This window comes from Biomphalaria glabrata, chromosome 14 (genome assembly GCF_947242115.1).
Source record: "Biomphalaria glabrata chromosome 14, xgBioGlab47.1, whole genome shotgun sequence".
Taxonomy (NCBI): domain Eukaryota; kingdom Metazoa; phylum Mollusca; class Gastropoda; family Planorbidae; genus Biomphalaria; species Biomphalaria glabrata.
The window spans coordinates 32,112,549-32,130,731 of NC_074724.1; the positions used below are offsets into that span (position 1 = coordinate 32,112,549).

At 33.9% G+C, this 18,183-nt stretch overlaps 1 protein-coding gene across 1 annotated transcript; it reads left to right on the top strand.

Moving 5' to 3' along the window:
- Positions 1-9,805: 9,805 nt before the first annotated feature.
- LOC106073335 (uncharacterized) lies at positions 9,806-15,687 on the top strand. The gene is made up of 3 exons (XM_013233866.2): positions 9,806-9,902; positions 13,392-14,082; positions 14,349-15,687. Exons 2-3 carry the CDS (start codon positions 13,772-13,774, stop codon positions 15,334-15,336), a joined length of 1,299 nt encoding a protein of 432 aa, XP_013089320.1. The 5' UTR covers positions 9,806-9,902; positions 13,392-13,771; the 3' UTR covers positions 15,337-15,687.
- The last annotated feature ends 2,496 nt before the right edge of the window (positions 15,688-18,183 follow it).

Genomic DNA, 18,183 nt, shown 5'->3' on the forward strand with positions numbered 1-18,183 from the left:
GTGAATGGTGAGGCCTCTCTAGGCACGGAACGTTTGGTTACATGCTAGGCAATACGCTTGCTTTTGTAGCTGGGGCATGTGATTATAGCTGTATCTTTCTGTTGGGTCGCTTTTTATTTTCTGGTAAAGTAGCATAGTTGAAAATAACGCCATTGGAACTCTTTAGTTAAAAGAAACTCTAGCTCCCTATTTTGCCATGAATAAGATATTTATTTCACCCCAACCTCTCCCTGTCTCTCTCTTTTCAAACAATGACATTTAGGCTGCCATTGCTCTGGACCTATTTTTTTTTTCCTTTAATCGACTGAATTGCGTAAATTCACTTGCAAAACTCTTAAACAATATGGAAAGACAAAGTGCTTGACACTAAACCGATTGATGTGCTCCTGATCATGGCCACATTTGTATATGCTTGTGAGTATTGGGCACTGACTGCAGAACTAGATAGGGGATCCTAGAAATAGAATTTAGATGCTACAGAGGGATCCTAGGTATCATATACAAGGAGATTAGAGGATTAGTACAGCATTTGGACCCCACGATGTCAAAAAACGCAAACCAAAACTTTATGACCATATCATACTGTTCTCAGGTCTCGCAAGGACCTTACTTTAGGGAAAGGTACCAGGAAGGAGAAGAAGAGGAAGACAGAAAAAGCGACGAGAAGACAGTATTAAAGAAAGAACGTGTCCGTTATTGAAGGGGATTCTATCCAAGGCAAAGGACAGAGAGGAATGGAGAAAGACGTTTGACAGATCATGTGCGGTGCCCCAACGGTTTATTCTTTTCGGGCACATGTGACATGAAGGAGAATTATAAATATAAACTTTACATTACGTTATTTGTTTATGGTTATACTTATTGTTACTTCAGACAATATTAGATCAATGATTTCACTAAGGGAGGTAAATGGATTAAACAGCACGACGCGAATAAACTTTTAAATTAACTCCCGTGATATACAAACGTTAATGAGATTAGGTATGCGTTTGCTTCAGTTAATTTATTTTTAAGGGATTATAATCTTTTTTTTTTAAATTATGCTGAAATATCCAATTATTATCCAATTATCCTTATTGTAAATTTCAATCTATTTTCAAGTATCATATTTCTAGGCTACTTATAATTATATTGACGACAAATTTCAAAGGTATATCGTAATACAACAGAAATATACCGTTACTGTTGTCTCTGTAACTCTTGACTTTCTGTCATCAATTAATCAAGAAAAAGATACATTTTATTAAAGGTAGCTTCTTTATTCTTTGTTTGATTCTTAAGAACTGGACACTATGACTTGCAGCGAACGAGGAGAATTATATTATTGTTTGATCTTCTGCCGTCTTTACGTTTTGACTTAAATCTACATAATTGCGGTGTCTGCGTTTGAATTGAATTTGAACTTTTTTAGTTGCTTGACGTAGCAGAGGCGTAGTGAGGCAAGCGTGCGCCCGGGATTTTATTTGCGCCCCCCACCCTATTTTCCATGAACATCACATAGAAATATATGCTGCGTGTGGCGACCCCTGAAGGTGGAATCGTCCCCCCCCCACCTCTTGCCCCCATCACCACGCCTCTGTCACGCCTCTGTGATGCAGTGAAGCATTTTGGTATACATTTCATTTAGTGTTTAATATTTACAAATGTATTAAGATAGTTACATGTGAGTTTATAACAATGTTCTGAAAACAAAACACACAAAAAAAAGATACAAAAAATACTTTAAAAAAAGGGTCTATCTAAGTAGAAGAACTGCATATTAACAGATATATCTCTCTAGAATTTATTCTCATTTTTCAATATCAAACATAATAATTAATTATTTAGATCATTCAAAGTTCTGATGCAACGGCTACTTTTTCTTTTCCGAAAGTGAACCATCTAATTTTTTAAATTATATATGCAAGCAAATTTTTCAAAAAATTACACCACTTTTCAATGAAAAACTTCAGGGGAGTAACTGTTTTTAAAGATCATGGACTTCTTCATTAATTACTCAAGCTTCATTTATAGATTCGCGCATTGGTACAAAACAAAATGCATCTAAGGTCACAATGGTAAAAGTGTCAATGGATCATTATAAAATCTGTATCATATACGATAAGATAAGATATATTTTCCACGAATGACAATGGAGATATTAATTTTTATTTGTGAGGGGAAAGTCTTGTTAAGTCATTTGTACACAATTGTAGCTTAAAGTAGGTCAAGAATTTTTTTTTTCGTGTTGCAAATTTATCCAATTTTGTTAGAAGAATAAATCTTTTTTAGTTTCTCTTTGTTACATGTAACATATTAATTTTGAATGAATGGATAAGGTTAATAATTATTATTTTAAAAAATACAAGTGTACGCTAAATGAATATATGGAGATGCTGTGGCTGAGGGGTAACCGGAAGTCCCATGTTCAAATCTTGGTGGAGACTCTAGTTTGTGTTTCCACACACACTGTCTTTGTAACCTTGTTTTAAAATCGATTCATGTTTTGTCTTGTTGCTGAGCGTCTATTGATTTAATTAACTCTTTAATGAATACATGCGGGAATACCCGCTGATGTATGTTTGTTCAAGAAATAGAATGTCTAGACCATAGACATATATATATATAGACTGGACGACAAAGAACAAATTATTATCGGAAATATTTGGGAAAAGATAGTTTGTAGATCCACATCACAAACCTATATATATTTGCCTATGTCTATGATTATGAAACAAAGACAAAATATTGGGAATATGGCAGTTTTGTACTTTTCAAAACTAAAGATCAAAGGTATATATTGGCTGAAATGTTAGTCCTAGAATTTATAGCTCAATCGCCGCCATTTTTTTTTCACATAGATATAGTACATAAAACATATTTGACTTCCCCCAAATAAAAATAACTTCCTACTTCCAGTCTATATTTATTTATGTCTATGGTCTAGACCTTCAGACCAAATTTAATTTGAAGAGTATTATATTACGAAAAATCTTAACAGTCAAACCAGAGTTTTACATATGTGGCTGATAAGCTCGTTTTTTTTTTTTCCCAAAGTTACACATGAACTTTCAAATGTCTAGAAAAATCGTTAGAGCCTTTTTTGAGAACCTTGTTCTCCCTTTCAGTAAAAAAGTATAAATGTTGACTCAATTCTGGATAAAATGGAAGTTACGATATCAGTGAAACTCAAATTGTAGTGATTTACCTATTGTTAAAAAACAAAGCACTAAAATATATTGTCTGCTTTAAGTATATCACGATATCAAACGTATTCGCTTCAATCACTTTTGACCTTTGACCTATTCCTAGCCGACAGAAGATGTTAACGTATTAAAAGTTGAAAAAATAAACGTAAATTTTACGTATGTAAATATCCTTGAATTAAATATGCACGAGAAATAGAATGTACATTAATGAAAAGGAGTTCACACCCTGCACAAGGCTGCTTTAGATCCACGAGATTAGAGCTGCAGGGAAACAACTCTTCTATTACATTAAATTAAGAACAGCAAAATCGGTTATTGCCCTTCAATTATGACGCATGAATTTTAGTTAGAAAATACTCGGAGAACGTTTGCGATCAGATCTAATTACGTTAATTGTAGTAGTTATTAGATTTACATAATAACAGTCAAAAGTATAACAACATGTGCGACATGTGTGACATTGTTAGGTTATGAACGTAGTCATCGGTCAGTTTGCGTTTTGGCCCATTCGCGCAGCTTTGTGAATTGATAGTTTATGAATGTGGAAATTTGATTTGCGAAAGAGTAAAAAAGTAACATCAACTCTTGTGCAGGATTGCTCAAGAACACATTTTAGTAACCCCAACGTCTTAGTTCGGAAGGTCCTCACTCCTGAATTTTAATCAAGTTTGACACTAGTTATGGCTTTATGCCTTTAACCGCATAGCAACGGAAGTTTTGAATTTTCTAATATTATAGACAGTTTGACACCACGGGCGGACTGGGTGTCAAAATCGGCCCGGGGGTTTCTATACCATCCTGCCCATAACTTGTATCTCTTATGATGGACCTCCAATTCTAGGTCTACCTGTTAACTTTGATAATGTATCGATAACTGTACTCATGCATAGAGTGAACACCATATCCATATCAGAAAAGTAGGCCTTATGTTGCTTATTAATCGCAAACGTGTGAGGGTCATGGAAAGCAGCATGTAGGCATACTACTAGAACTGTCTACGGATGTAGGCTATTACATTATTTCGGAAAATGCGTTACATTAAATCAGTATTACACTGAAGAGTGTAAAAGATCTTGTTTGAACACGAGGCTCAGAAGACCCCCTTTAAAAGAGAATACTATAAAACTTTTAACAATTTTAATACTTGTCATCTATGCGGCCCCCTTGGTTGCCCTGCCAGCCCATTTGGGTACCGGCCCGCCGATCATATCCTCGAATGCCCATATAACCAGTCCGCCCCTGTTTGACACCCCCTGACATGTTTAATTGTAACTAAGCTAAAAGTTCGTTTAGGAGACAGATTTTATAAAGCACTTTTTGAGGCCCAAAAAAAATGCATTGGACTTCCACAAAGTAAACGCAACGAGCATACAAATTATGATAAATGTCACATTGTTTGAACGAAGTCCTCTTTATATGTTAATTAAGCATAGAGTTGTCATTAATGGATGCAAGCTAAGCTCCTATACACTTCCTCTTAGACGAGAGACTTGTGTTGAAAGAAAGAAAATTATTGCAAAGATATATTTATATCACTGGCGGATCGGGAGGGGGGGCGGTGTGTGTGTGTGTGTATGTTAATGTGTGTGGGGGGGGGGCTATGTGATAGGGCAGCTTTCTTTTCTATTCTCTTGTCTAAGTCGGCGAATTTTCGTACCAGCACGCAGAGTCTATCTCAATGTTGTCCGTTCTTGTGCTATTTCCTACCCACATACTGTCGTTGATGCCTGTAATTTCCCACATACTTTCATTGATGTCTGTAGTTTCCCACATACTTTCATTGATGCCTGTAATTTCCCACATACTTTCATTGATGTCTGTAATTTCCCACATACTTTCATTGATGTCTGTAGTTTCCCACATACTTTCATTGATGTCTGTAATTTCCCACATACTTTCATTGATGTCTGTAGTTTCCCACATACTTTCATTGATGCCTGTAATTTACCACATACTTTCGTTGATGCCTGTAATTTCCCACATACTTTCATTGATGTCTGTAGTTTCCCACATACTTTCATTGATGTCTGTAATTTCCCACATACTTTCATTGATGTCTGTAGTTTCCCACATACTTTCATTGATGCCTGTAATTTACCACATACTTTCGTTGATGCCTGTAATTTCCCACATACTTTCATTGATGTCTGTAATTTCCCACATACTTTCATTGATGTCTGTAGTTTCCCACATACTTTCATTGATGTCTGTAATTTCCCACATACTTTCATTGATGTCTGTAGTTTCCCACATACTTTCATTGATGCCTGTAATTTACCACATACTTTCGTTGATGCCTGTAATTTCCCACATACTTTCATTGATGTCTGTAGTTTCCCACATACTTTCATTGATGCCTGTAATTTACCATATACTTTCATTGATGCCTGTAGTTTCCCACATACTTTCATTGATGCCTGTAATTTCCCACATACTTTCATTGATGCCTGTAGTTTACCACATACTTTCATTGATGCCTGTAATTTACCACATACTTTCATTGATGCCTGTAGTTTCCCACATACTTTCATTGATGCCTGTAATTTCCCACATACTTTCATTGATGCCTGTAATTTACCACATATTTTCATTGATGCCTGTAGTTTCCCACATACTTTTATTGATGCCTGTAATTTACCACATACTTTCATTGATGCCTGTAGTTTCCCACATACTTTCATTGATGCCTGTAGTTTCCCACATACTTTCATTGATGCCTGTAATTTACCACATATTGTCATTGATGCCTGTAATTTCCCACATACTTTCATTGATGCCTGTAGTTTCCCACATACTTTTATTGATGCCTGTAATTTCCCACATACTTTCATTGATGCCTGTAGTTTCCCACATACTTTCATTGATGCCTGTAATTTACCATATACTTTCATTGATGCCTGTAATTTCCCACATACTTTCATTGATGCCTGTAATTTCCCACATACTTTCATTGATGCCTGTAGTTTCCCACATACTTTTATTGATGCCTGTAATTTCCCACATACTTTCATTGATGCCTGTAGTTTCCCACATACTGTCATTGATGCCTGTAATTTCCCACATACTGTCATTGATGCCTGTAATTTCCCACATACTTTCATTGATGCTTGTAATTTCCCACATACTGTCATTGATGCCTGTAATTTCCCACATACTTTCATTGATGCATGTGATTTCCCACATACTGTCATTGATGCATGTGATTTCCCACATACTGTCATTGATGCCTGTAATTTCCCACATACTTTCATTGATGCCTGTAATTTCCCACATACTTTCATTGATGCATGTGATTTCCCACATACTGTCATTGATGCATGTGATTTCCCACATACTGTCATTGATGCATGTGATTTCCCACATACTTTCATTGATGCATGTGATTTCCCACATACTTTCATTGATGCCTGTGATTTCCCACATACTTTCATTGATGCATGTGATTTCCCACATACTTTCATTGATGCTTGTAATTTCCCACATACTGTCATTGATGCCTGTAATTTCCCACATACTTTCATTGATGCATGTGATTTCCCACATACTGTCATTGATGCATGTGATTTCCCACATACTGTCATTGATGCCTGTAATTTCCCACATACTTTCATTGATGCCTGTAATTTCCCACATACTTTCATTGATGCATGTGATTTCCCACATACTGTCATTGATGCATGTGATTTCCCACATACTTTCATTGATGCATGTGATTTCCCACATAGTGTCATTGATGCATGTGATTTCCCACATACTTTCATTGATGCATGTGATTTCCCACATACTTTCATTGATGCCTGTGATTTCCCACATACTTTCATTGATGCATGTGATTTCCCACATACTTTCATTGATGCATGTGATTTCCCACATACTGTCATTGATGCCTGTAATTTCCCACATACTGTCATTGATGCTTGTAATTTCCCACATACTTTCATTGATGCTTGTAATTTCCCACATACTGTCATTGATGCATGTAATTTCCGACATACTGTCATTGATGCATGTGATTTCCCACATACTGTCATTGATGCATGTGATTTCCGACATACTGTCATTCTTCTTCTTCATCGTTCTCATTGTTATGTTGGAGTGTTCATATGACTAGACCAATACATGAGATGAACTGCGCAGTGGTTTCCAAATCAGGGAGCTCTCTATATAGTTTTCTTTCTATTGGGGTGATTTGGGGCCAATGTCTTATACGGGCCGCTTGGTAAAGAGAGCAGTTTTGGAGGACGTGGTCGGCATTCTCTGGTGATACTCCACATGGGCAGATTTCACTGGTTCCAATTTTGAGCTTCCGGTACATGTGTTATACTGTCATTGATGCATGTAAAAAATCATTATTATTTTAACTAATTTCTAACTTTAGTGAGTTGAGAAGTAAAAATAATTTAAAGCTACAAATCAAGTTATCTCTATCTTTTTTTTTTATTGATAAAATTCAAATTTAAACCTATTAAAATAACAAAATGTATTCCTGGAATCACACTGGAAATGATTATTTCCAAGCTTATCATCTTTTGCTATGGATAATATGTTTCTTAAAATTATGGCAATTTACTATTCTATGAAGTAGTCCTTCAAACATTAAATATTAATTAATTAATAAGTATCATTGTAAAAGTTTTCGCAAAGAGCAGTTTCTCGTGTATTTCTTGATCTTTCACCAGTAAGTTTTGAGCAGGAAGGGCTCGTTAGTCTTGGCTTGCTATCCACCTGAATTTAAAACATATGGAAAAGCTTTTGTGGTCAACCCTAAGAAAAATATTAGGAGCCGGCGACTCTTAGGCAGTCTGTAGCACACAACCCTGTCAGAGTGCATTTGAATTGTTTTTTTGCTTTAAAAACTTCTTTTAATAATATCGGATGAATGTTTGTGTAAAACAGTTTTTAAAACTTCAATGGCTGGTAAAATCAATGCTTTATATCTAGTGTTTTTCGTATTTTGCTCTTAGTAAAGAGATATTGTAAGACTCTCACAAACTATCATCTTCTTTATATGATTTTGTGGATCTATTCTTTATCTTTCAATGCTCGAAAGTTGTTCAAATCTTTATCTATTCTGTCAGGCTGGCATCGTCTCAGATGATTCTCCAGCGTAACTTGCTTCATATCATCATAAAAAAGGGCACTTAGGCAACCAATTGTTTGATAAGAAAGGAATGGAGCCCAATTTTAAATAATCATTGTTATACAGTCTACATTTCTTTATGCTAAACAATAGATAGGCTACATGTAGACTAAATTAAGCTCTTTAAATATAAGTATTGGAATTAAATACAATAATTTTTCATTTAAATAGCAGGAATATCTAAAGGATTAACTAAGGTACAAATAATATAATTTAATTAATTAATGGGATGTAAAAATTAAAGGCACGACCTGCTTGAATGAAATCTATAATCGTAGACCCCCGTGGACATCTCATTGACCCCCAATTTATTTTTTCACTTTCGTAGACCCCTTTAAAGTCTTCGTAGACCCCTGGGGGTCTATATAGACCACTTTGGGAATCACTGGTCTAAGTGGTTTATGATGTTACTACATAGTATGTGTTCTAGGATTGTACATTTGATGCTCGTTAGTGATACTGGTCTGTAGTTTCCTGGGTCAGATTTTTCTCCCTTTTATAAATAAAAAAAAAGGGGGGGGGTGTGACATTAGCTTCATTCCAGTCCCTTGGTACTCTGCCCTGGTTAAGAGATGCCTGAAAAGGTATTTTGAACACTGGTGCTAGCTCATTGCTTAGTTCTTTGAGTAATCTAGCTGGAATACCATCAAGCCCAGATGCTTTATTATATTATTAGTCTTGCTAAAGAGTACAATAATTTGTTCATGGGCGATTTTTATACATGGCGCAAACAACTATAAATAGCTAGCTGTTTGGTGTATCCGGTGTGCAAAAAAATTAAGGAAGTGTTGATTAAGAATAGGTAAATGACATTTATTTTTTTATTTGTTTTGTGCTCTTTTTAACACTTTAGAATCCAACTTTTTCTGATCTCTTTCGATTTTAGCTAAAAATAATTTAAATGTGGAAAAAAAACAAACATTTGACTTTTCAATCTAAGACTTGTAGCTTCATTAAAAAGACAAGTGCAACTAACTAGTGGTAATAACAGTCATTTGATATGAAGATGAACTGTCATGCATTGAGATGGCTAAAATTATGGCTTAACTCTTTCTCTCCTAAATGACGCTGCCAACGTTGATTTGACTCTCATTAAACTAAATTGGTTTTTAAATTTATAATCTTTAATTTGTGTTCTGTAATAGAGCATGCATTCTCCTAAAATTCAATACCAAATATAACATTTTCTGATGACAAACACAAAAGTTATTGAAATTTAATCATTACTGGATAGTGAAATACAAATGAGAAAAACGAATAATACTATTGGAACCAGAAAAATAATTACGGAGAGAAAGAGTTAATTCGTTTTTATTTAGTTGGCAACAGTGAAGTTCAATTTAACGTCCTTGACTTTGTTTAGTTTATCGCGAGAATCTTGAATAAAATATATAGGGCCTAATAGTTATTAAAAGCAATGGGTATTTTAGTTGCAAAAATAAAACCATGTTACAATAGACAGACAACTCTGTTTGACCTTGAATTTGTATAAGGTGGCGCTGCTGATTAATTCCCTAATACCATTGGTTGGTCACTTCTCAGAAGCAAAACATTCCTGCTTGGGCTTAACCAGGGTATTGTTTTCTTGTTTTGTTTCATTTTGTGTTTAGTTTTGTGAGTATAGTAGGTATTTATGATATTTCACGACTTCATTATTATATAAATGGTGATAAATGACCGCAGTAACCTTTATCTCAAAGGCGGTAAGGAAGGGAAATCCCTTCTCTTAAAAGTTGTTTCTCGAAATCTGTCATGGCCGACATTGTTCTATTTTTGTCTTTTACGCAGTCTTTGTGTTATGAAAAGTTATGAGTTAACCATTTTATGACTAATGTTACACCATTAGGCTGTTTCAGTGTTTGATGTCTTTTTATCTGGCCTTATGTTAATGTAAATTTTTGCGTCATTAAGTTTAAGTTAGATCTAGACTCTTAGATCAGGTTCAGGAGCGAGACTTGGGACTCAGTCAAGACTGTCATTGACTGATCAATCCAATACTTTTACTTTTACACACGGCCTCGGTGAATTTTGAGTAATCGCTCATTTGAACTTTCAGTTCACCGATTCACTCATCACTCATTCATTAGAGGAGACAAGTAACAAACGTGGTCTGTCTTAACTGTCTAGGTCTACCCTTAGACTTTTGTTTCTAGTCTAGATCTAGAATCTATAAATCTAGACTCTAGATATAGATAGATCTAGTAGATATCAGTATTAGTATTATCAGAATATCAGTCTAGATCTAGATCTAATTATTTCTAATCTACTAGAATATATACTAACGTAACTAGATCTAGAATCTAGATCTATACTATACTATTTAACTAGATTCTAGATTGACTAGAATTGACTAGATCTAACTCTAGACTTAACTTAGTAGACTTTTAGACTCTATACCTATAGTAGGCTATAGTCTATTAACTCTATTAGAAGATCTAGATCTATTACTACTATTAGTCTAGTATTATCATTATTAAATATAAATCTAGATTCTAGGTCTAGACTAGATCTACTATAGTCTATAGTTATAGTACTCTATAGTCTATACTAGTATATTGAATATTGATTCTAGAGTTTAGTTTAGAGTAGATACTACAGTCTATAATAGTATAATAGTATAATTATAATATTAATTTTAATACTTAATAGACAATAGTAATAGACTCAATAGAGTATTGAATAGTTCATATATAATCTAGATTCTAGATCTATATACATCTAGAGTATATTAATATATATTATAAAAAATAATTATATATATATATTATATGATCATGACAATCATGTTCATGATATATTTGTAAATTCTAGATCTAGAGATCTAATCATCTATTTATAATTTTTCATAGATCTGATCATCTGTAAATCATAGTAAATTTTATGTAATTCTGTAAATAGTAGATCTAGATTCTAGATTTAAAATCTAGATCTATTAAATCTATATAATATCCAGATCTAGACTAGGGCATTCAGTGATAAAATAGTTATTTACTTGTATGCAATGAAACCACTATAGACTATAAGACTATAGCTAGATTTTTAGATGGATAATTTTGAGATATACATCTAAATTATTCTAAATGACACAAAAAGAATTAAAAAATCGGATAATTAGTTTAGAAGTAATACATTTTTTAGTTTTGTTTTGACCTCTTCTTTGCCTTTGTAGTTTGTATTTTACTTACTTTTTAGGTGGTTGTCTTGTCTTACATTGTCACTTTGAATATTTTTTAAAATCTATATAGATCATATAGAATATAGATCTAAATATTATTTAGCTTTTAAATATATTTCAACATTTTAAGATTTAAAATTAATATTCCTGTGATTTTTTTTATATGTTAACTTTTAATTATCATTATATAAATGAAATAATATTTTAAGTGAGAAAATATGTTCATGGCCACTTCCCCCCCCCCCCCCCCCCCCCTCATCCTGGCGATGCCTAGATCTAATTCTAACATACATGATCTGACTTATTGGAGTTATGACCATGTCATAAAAAAATGGCCTAAAATCAAATGTATAATTAAATAAATACTAAATCAACTAAATTGTTTGTTTTTACGGCTAAATACATTGATAGACACAATAAAAGAAAAATCCATTTGTACATATATAAATTTTTCGAAAACAGCTCTAAAGATTTTCTTTAAAATTTCTAAGTATGTGTATATTAACTCTTTCTCTCCACATTCTGATGGAATCAACGTTGGTATCGTCAATTAGGAGAGAAAGAGTTAATAAAAAAAAATCTCAACTCATTGGCCACATCAGGAAAACTCAAGCCGACCCTAACATTTGCGGGGCCCTGTGTAAAAAGGATTACGCGCGGCCCAGTCAGGTTATGGAAAAGGATAATAAGTGAAAATTAAGAATTTGTATTAGAAAATAAATTCGGCTTTGCATTACATTTTTACATTTTTATTTAATGAAAGTCATGTTGACACCCCAAAATGACGATTTTGTCTATTTTAAGGACATGTATGAGTTTTCAGGAGATAGCCAGGACTGTTAGTATATTTTGCAATTTCAGATTTCCAGGAGCTCCTTGAAAATGAGACCACTAGAACCCTATTATAAGATAAAATGGTTTAATTTAATAATTTACACATAGAAAAAGCGCAGAGCTTATGAAAGTTTGTGGCCCACTGCGCATAGGCTGCAGTGGCCTAAGGCCGACCCTGATGATATCCAGCTCACGGTCAACAAATTTTCATTGCATTTTCATCAACATTACACTGACGCCTCTTAAGGTTTAACTAAATAGAAATTTAATAGTAGATCTAGTATTAGTAGGAAATTTTCTAGCTCATAAATCTTTCATTTATATTTATGAACTTCACTTGTTTAGAATGTAAATATTGATGAAATAAATTATCGGGTCTAGAGCTACAAGAAATGTCAGAGGGGTGTGGACAAAATGACGGCGTTGTGATGGCAGAAAATAAATAACCTCCCTATTATATACAACTGTATGAAATTTGTCAGTGTCATAAAATAATAATTATTATTATTATTATTATTATTATTATTAAAATAGATCTAGACAATCTTATTTTAAAAAAAAAAAAGACTAATAAATGAGATTATAATAAATAAGGAGATTACTTTAGCCTAAAAAGAAATATTTATATTGGTTACAAGTGTAGAATGTAAATAGTAAGATCTATCAGATATCAGGTAACCATGTGGCATGTCAATAAGTTGATGTATAGTCTTGTAATTGTTGACTAATAGAGATTAGAACAGAAAGTTTGGTGTGTGTATAATACAACTATATCTAGATCTAACTTGTATAATTTGTACAAAACATATCAACTCACTTCTTTCTGTCTGGGTTTATATTTTTCACCCATTTCCCATTCTCGGATCAACTTTATTTAGGTTTAAATGCCACGTATTGCAATGGTTTTCTTAAATTTTAAAATGTTAAAATTATGTACAGTAATACTATTGGAAAATCAATTTATTTTTTGTGCTTTAAAGTTTAGAAAAGAAATTAATACTTTTTTATGATAAAGAAAATATTTTTGTTAATTTATGCTTTTCTTTTGTTGCAGCTTTTTTCTTTCGATCAACATTAATTCAGTCAACACTTTGATGGGCCTAATGTCCCCCCCACCGCCTTCATGATAACTTTCAGGGGTTTACTCCTAACCTTAAGTCAAGTTTTTTCGTTAAAAATAATTTATCTTGGCTTGGCGCCCCTCTCATCTCCTACGGTGGCGCCCCTGGCTGTAAAAAGCTTAACTTTGGCCAATTTAAGGACAGGACCATTTTTTAAAATCAACCAGCCACCTGCTATTCAGTACTCGGCGGGCCTTCAACACAGGACCTGTCGTACCAGATTGAAGGACCTAGTAAATTTTAATTTCAAAGAGACCTTCACAAAGGAAAACTTGAAGAGAAACAGTTACTTGAAAACAGTCTCCTCAGTGAGATGAAACCAGAGATTGCGGCTGCTGCGGAATTCCTATCACGGATTTTCCTTGCGCATGATAATATTACAAAAGAGAAGGTGAGCGAGTTCAAACAACATCTGTCTGAAATTTTAGAAGAGAGGTTTCGAGATCATTGGCATGAGACTTGCCCTACTAAAGGCCAAGCCTATCGCTGTATTCGTGTCTGCCCAGATGAGCCTCTGGATCCAGTTCTAGAGAAGGTTTGTGCTGAGGTGGGAATAAATGCAGGCGACTTTAATCTCCCCTTTGAGTTGACGCTGTGGGTAGATCCAACAGAAGTTGTGTGCAAGTAAGACCATTTTAACATTAGCTCTAATTTAATAGTACTTTGTCTGTCATATCTGTTAATTCTTAAGATTTGACTAATTTTTTTGAGCAAAGTTACCTAAGCATAATTTTACTTCTATTTGACTAATATATTTTTTCTATCTGCTTTGTTTTTTAAGCATTTATTTATTTAAATTTTTTAAATTTATTTAGTGTAAATGAGAATGAAAACAAAACCCCCCCCAAAAAAGTTAAATTAAATCTTAATCTGAATTTTTTTTTGTTCAGATTTGGAGATCTGAAGTGTTCATATCACACTGTTGCTAAGAAGGACATCACCTCTGGAAGTCTAGACAATCAAGCCCAGCACCTTGACATTGATGACATTGTGGAGAATGCTAGAGACCTGTACCTGAAAAAACAGACGGTGATCATCCACCCGGTACACTCCACAGAGATGCACATCTCTAACCCATACTCGGACGGTTCCAACAATTTAATCACCATGGCGATAAGGATTAACGGGACCATGCATTACAATGCCTCTGGTTCACCCCCACCTGGCTATGATGGATCTCCGCGTGGTAAAGGGAAGCCTACTCACACTGGTCATCACAAGCGTGGTGGTGGTGGTGGCTACCACTATTATGGCAAAAGTTCAGGAGGAAAGGGCACTTATCTATCAAATGGAACCATCAACACTGGCGGGACCCATATTACTTCGGCACACCACGGCTATCAACACCATCGCAACCATAACCACCATCATCCCCATCACCACCATGGCAGCAATGGTCAGCATGCTCAGACCATGACCTCTGCATATAGCAATGGCTACCTGAATGGTTATGGGGATGAAAACGGCTATGGTTATGACCACCAAGCTGGCTCACCCACTAAGATGATGGGCATGAGTGGTATGCCACAGATGAGCAGTACTGGAGGGCCAGGGCAGATTACTCAAAGCTCTCCCACCCCAGAGCAAATTCAGCAACAGATGCAGCATCCACCCCCTTTGCCACCTCACATTCATCAAGCGTTTGGCCATCCTCCGGCGGATACCTCCACTCTTCCTCCCCCTCCTTCAACCCTCCCCCAGCAGCAGTCATCCTCCTCCACAGCCGTCTCGACCACCTCCAGCAGTGGCAACATCAGCAGTGTTTCTGGCTCTGGTAAACCAAGCACCAATGGCAGCAACTCCTCCAAGTATCAGGGCAATCGAGGGAATGTAAGCTCTAGGAACAAACAGTCGAGTCCAGTGAAGGAGGTCAAGTGAGGCTTCGCTGATTTGGTGAGCCCATGTCTTCTCCTTTGCTTGACCCACTCACTCGTATGTATATATCTGATGATTGGAATCAACACCCCCCCCCCCCCCCCCCCCCCATGTTCTCATCACAACAGAAATTTGTAAAGTCCTGGACAGTGTTCGAAGCTAATGATGCTGTTCTTAACTTTCAGTGAAACTTGATTACTGTCAAGAAGTAATGGATTTGTCTTAATGAAGTATACTTCATCAAAGTTATTAGAAATTTTTAACCTTACCTTTCCCTCTTGATTTTAACAGAAAATAGCTATTGTTAAGAAAACAAAAATAAGCCGCCCTTTATAATAATATTCTGAAAAGAAAGATATAGCGTTGTTATGTTTGTATTATTGTACATTTGTTTTTGTATAATTTTGTGCTTTTAGTATCAAATTTGAAATCACCATGTTCTGTTCCAGTTCATTTGACTTTTTGAGTTACAATCAAATCTTTAGACGCTGGCTAGACTTAATTTCTAAAATTCTCTTTAAACGTTTTTTTTTTTTTTTAAACTTTGGCAGACTTACAATTTATGAGTTGTGTGTTTTTATACTGTTCAATACTAATTAATGTAGACATTGAAAATTTAATTTAAAGTATTTAGCTTATGACATTGCCTCAATATTAAACATGTTGAATATCCTTAAACTAAATATCTTAATTTTGCTTTAAGCTTTTATTTTTAATTGGAAAATGAAACATTCATTATATTATTTTGTATTTAATCAAGAATTGAAAATATGAAAATAATTCAAACTTTTTGTTATCTAAATAATTACATAACATTTTGTTAGATAATATTAAAAGGGTAAGTATTATTGCAAATTTTAGCCAAATTTATTTTAAAATCCATTTAACAAAGAAGCATTGGGTGGTACATATATGGTTTTATAACAGTAATTTTAAAAGTGTCTTTGTTAGATAAATTGCCAATTTATTTATTTTCCATTATAGGCTGACTGATATAATAGTTTAAAAACGTAACATTATATTTTAATTATAGTTCATTGGTTCATATAGCTTGACAACTTTTTGTTAACCTGATCACATTGGCACATTATTGTTAACTGTTGCCTTCTCTAATGCTTATATTAAGGGTGTTTGAAAATATTTTTATTGGATTCTAATGTGTTTGTTTTGTAGTTTTCTAAACCAATGAAGTTGTACAACTAGCAAATTATATTTTCCTTCATGTGACCCTTTATTTGAATTTCTATTAATTGCTTTTGATATATGGTTTCAAAAGTCTCAACCTAGTTAATTAAAACAATGCATTTCTTAATATTCTGTTAATTTTTTAACTTTTGGGTGTGGTGGGGGGGGGGGGGGGGGGGTTCGTTACCAAAAGTCTTCTTTCCTTGGATGTGAGTGGTTTGCGATAGTTTTATTATAAATATTGGATTAATTGGAAATATTCTATTAAACATTCTACTTTAGCCTAATTAGAGAAGAGAACTCTATCCGGTGCTTTCATGTATATATAATTGCTTGGTTTTATGGAGAATTTTACACCGTTTTAGACCTTCTAAAGTGTTTGATTTGGTTAGCCAGTTGTATACTATTGAATATGGGGGTACCTGTATTGAATAAAGTGGGATTTCTTTTGTATATGTAATTAATGTTTGGTGCCATTTCTTTTGCTTTGCATAAGTAATTGCTTTGATTAACCTAGGATTAATAAATTACCATTCACATTGTGATATTTGTTTTATTTTTAGGGATGTGTATGTATTTCCTTTAATTTTGTTAAAGAGTAGACGTAAAAAGAATTATTTTCACATCATAAGATCATTAATTTATTATAAAAATAGCTCTTTTATATTTTATCTGTGTGTGCATTGATGTATACAAGACCAATTTTTAACTATTTTATCTTCTAGTGAATTGTAAATATGATCAGGTTTCTCATGTTAGCAATAGTGTTTTCCTAAATTTCTAATGTAGTCTTGAATTAGACCTCTAAATGGCACTTGAGTTGCTTTCCAGTTAGTCACTGTGTTGTTCTTTTTTTTTTTTTTTTTTTTCCCTCGATTTTTTGTATACTTATTTCCTTATGTTAAGATTGAAACTGTTCTACTAAGATCTTTTGAAAGTCACCAACATAAAACATAGATAATAATGCAAACAAATAATGTTTCCCAGTGTTACTAATTTTTTTTTTCTCCTTTTACTTATGCATTGTTTTTAAATGGTATTGTAATATAGCAGCTAAAAGTCCTACCAGCCAGCTGACATTTAATTAGTTTATGCATAGACAAGAAACATTATTTCATATAGAACAATAATTATAAATATTTAAAGATCTGCTGTAGCCATTATTGTTTTTAATTAATGAAATGGAAAGCATTCTGTGCTCATTGGTTCCATGTGTCACTTCAGTAGGAAACATTGTCATTACAGAGAAAGATATTTTCCCATCATTGCATTTTAGTTGTCATCTGTGTGTAATGTGTGGGCATTGTGGCTGCTAGTGTGACCATCTTGTTGAGACATTTAGAAATTGTACCACAGGTTTTATTTCGTATTTAAAGATAACATCAGGGAGTTGAAGTTACTTACATGATGTGATGAAAACATTTTCCCTTGTACTTGAATGTTAAATATTGTACATAGTTATATATATATATATTACCATCTCCATAAAACTTTGTTAATTGTATATCCTGAAAACACTGCCTTTTTTTTTTATTATTATTAAACTTTAGCATCAACATTTACAAGTATTATACATCACTTGTGTCTGTCATCATATTTAGAACAACCAGCTGTTATGAAACATGATTGCAGTCTTGTTATTACACCATCCTTGTTTTGATGAGA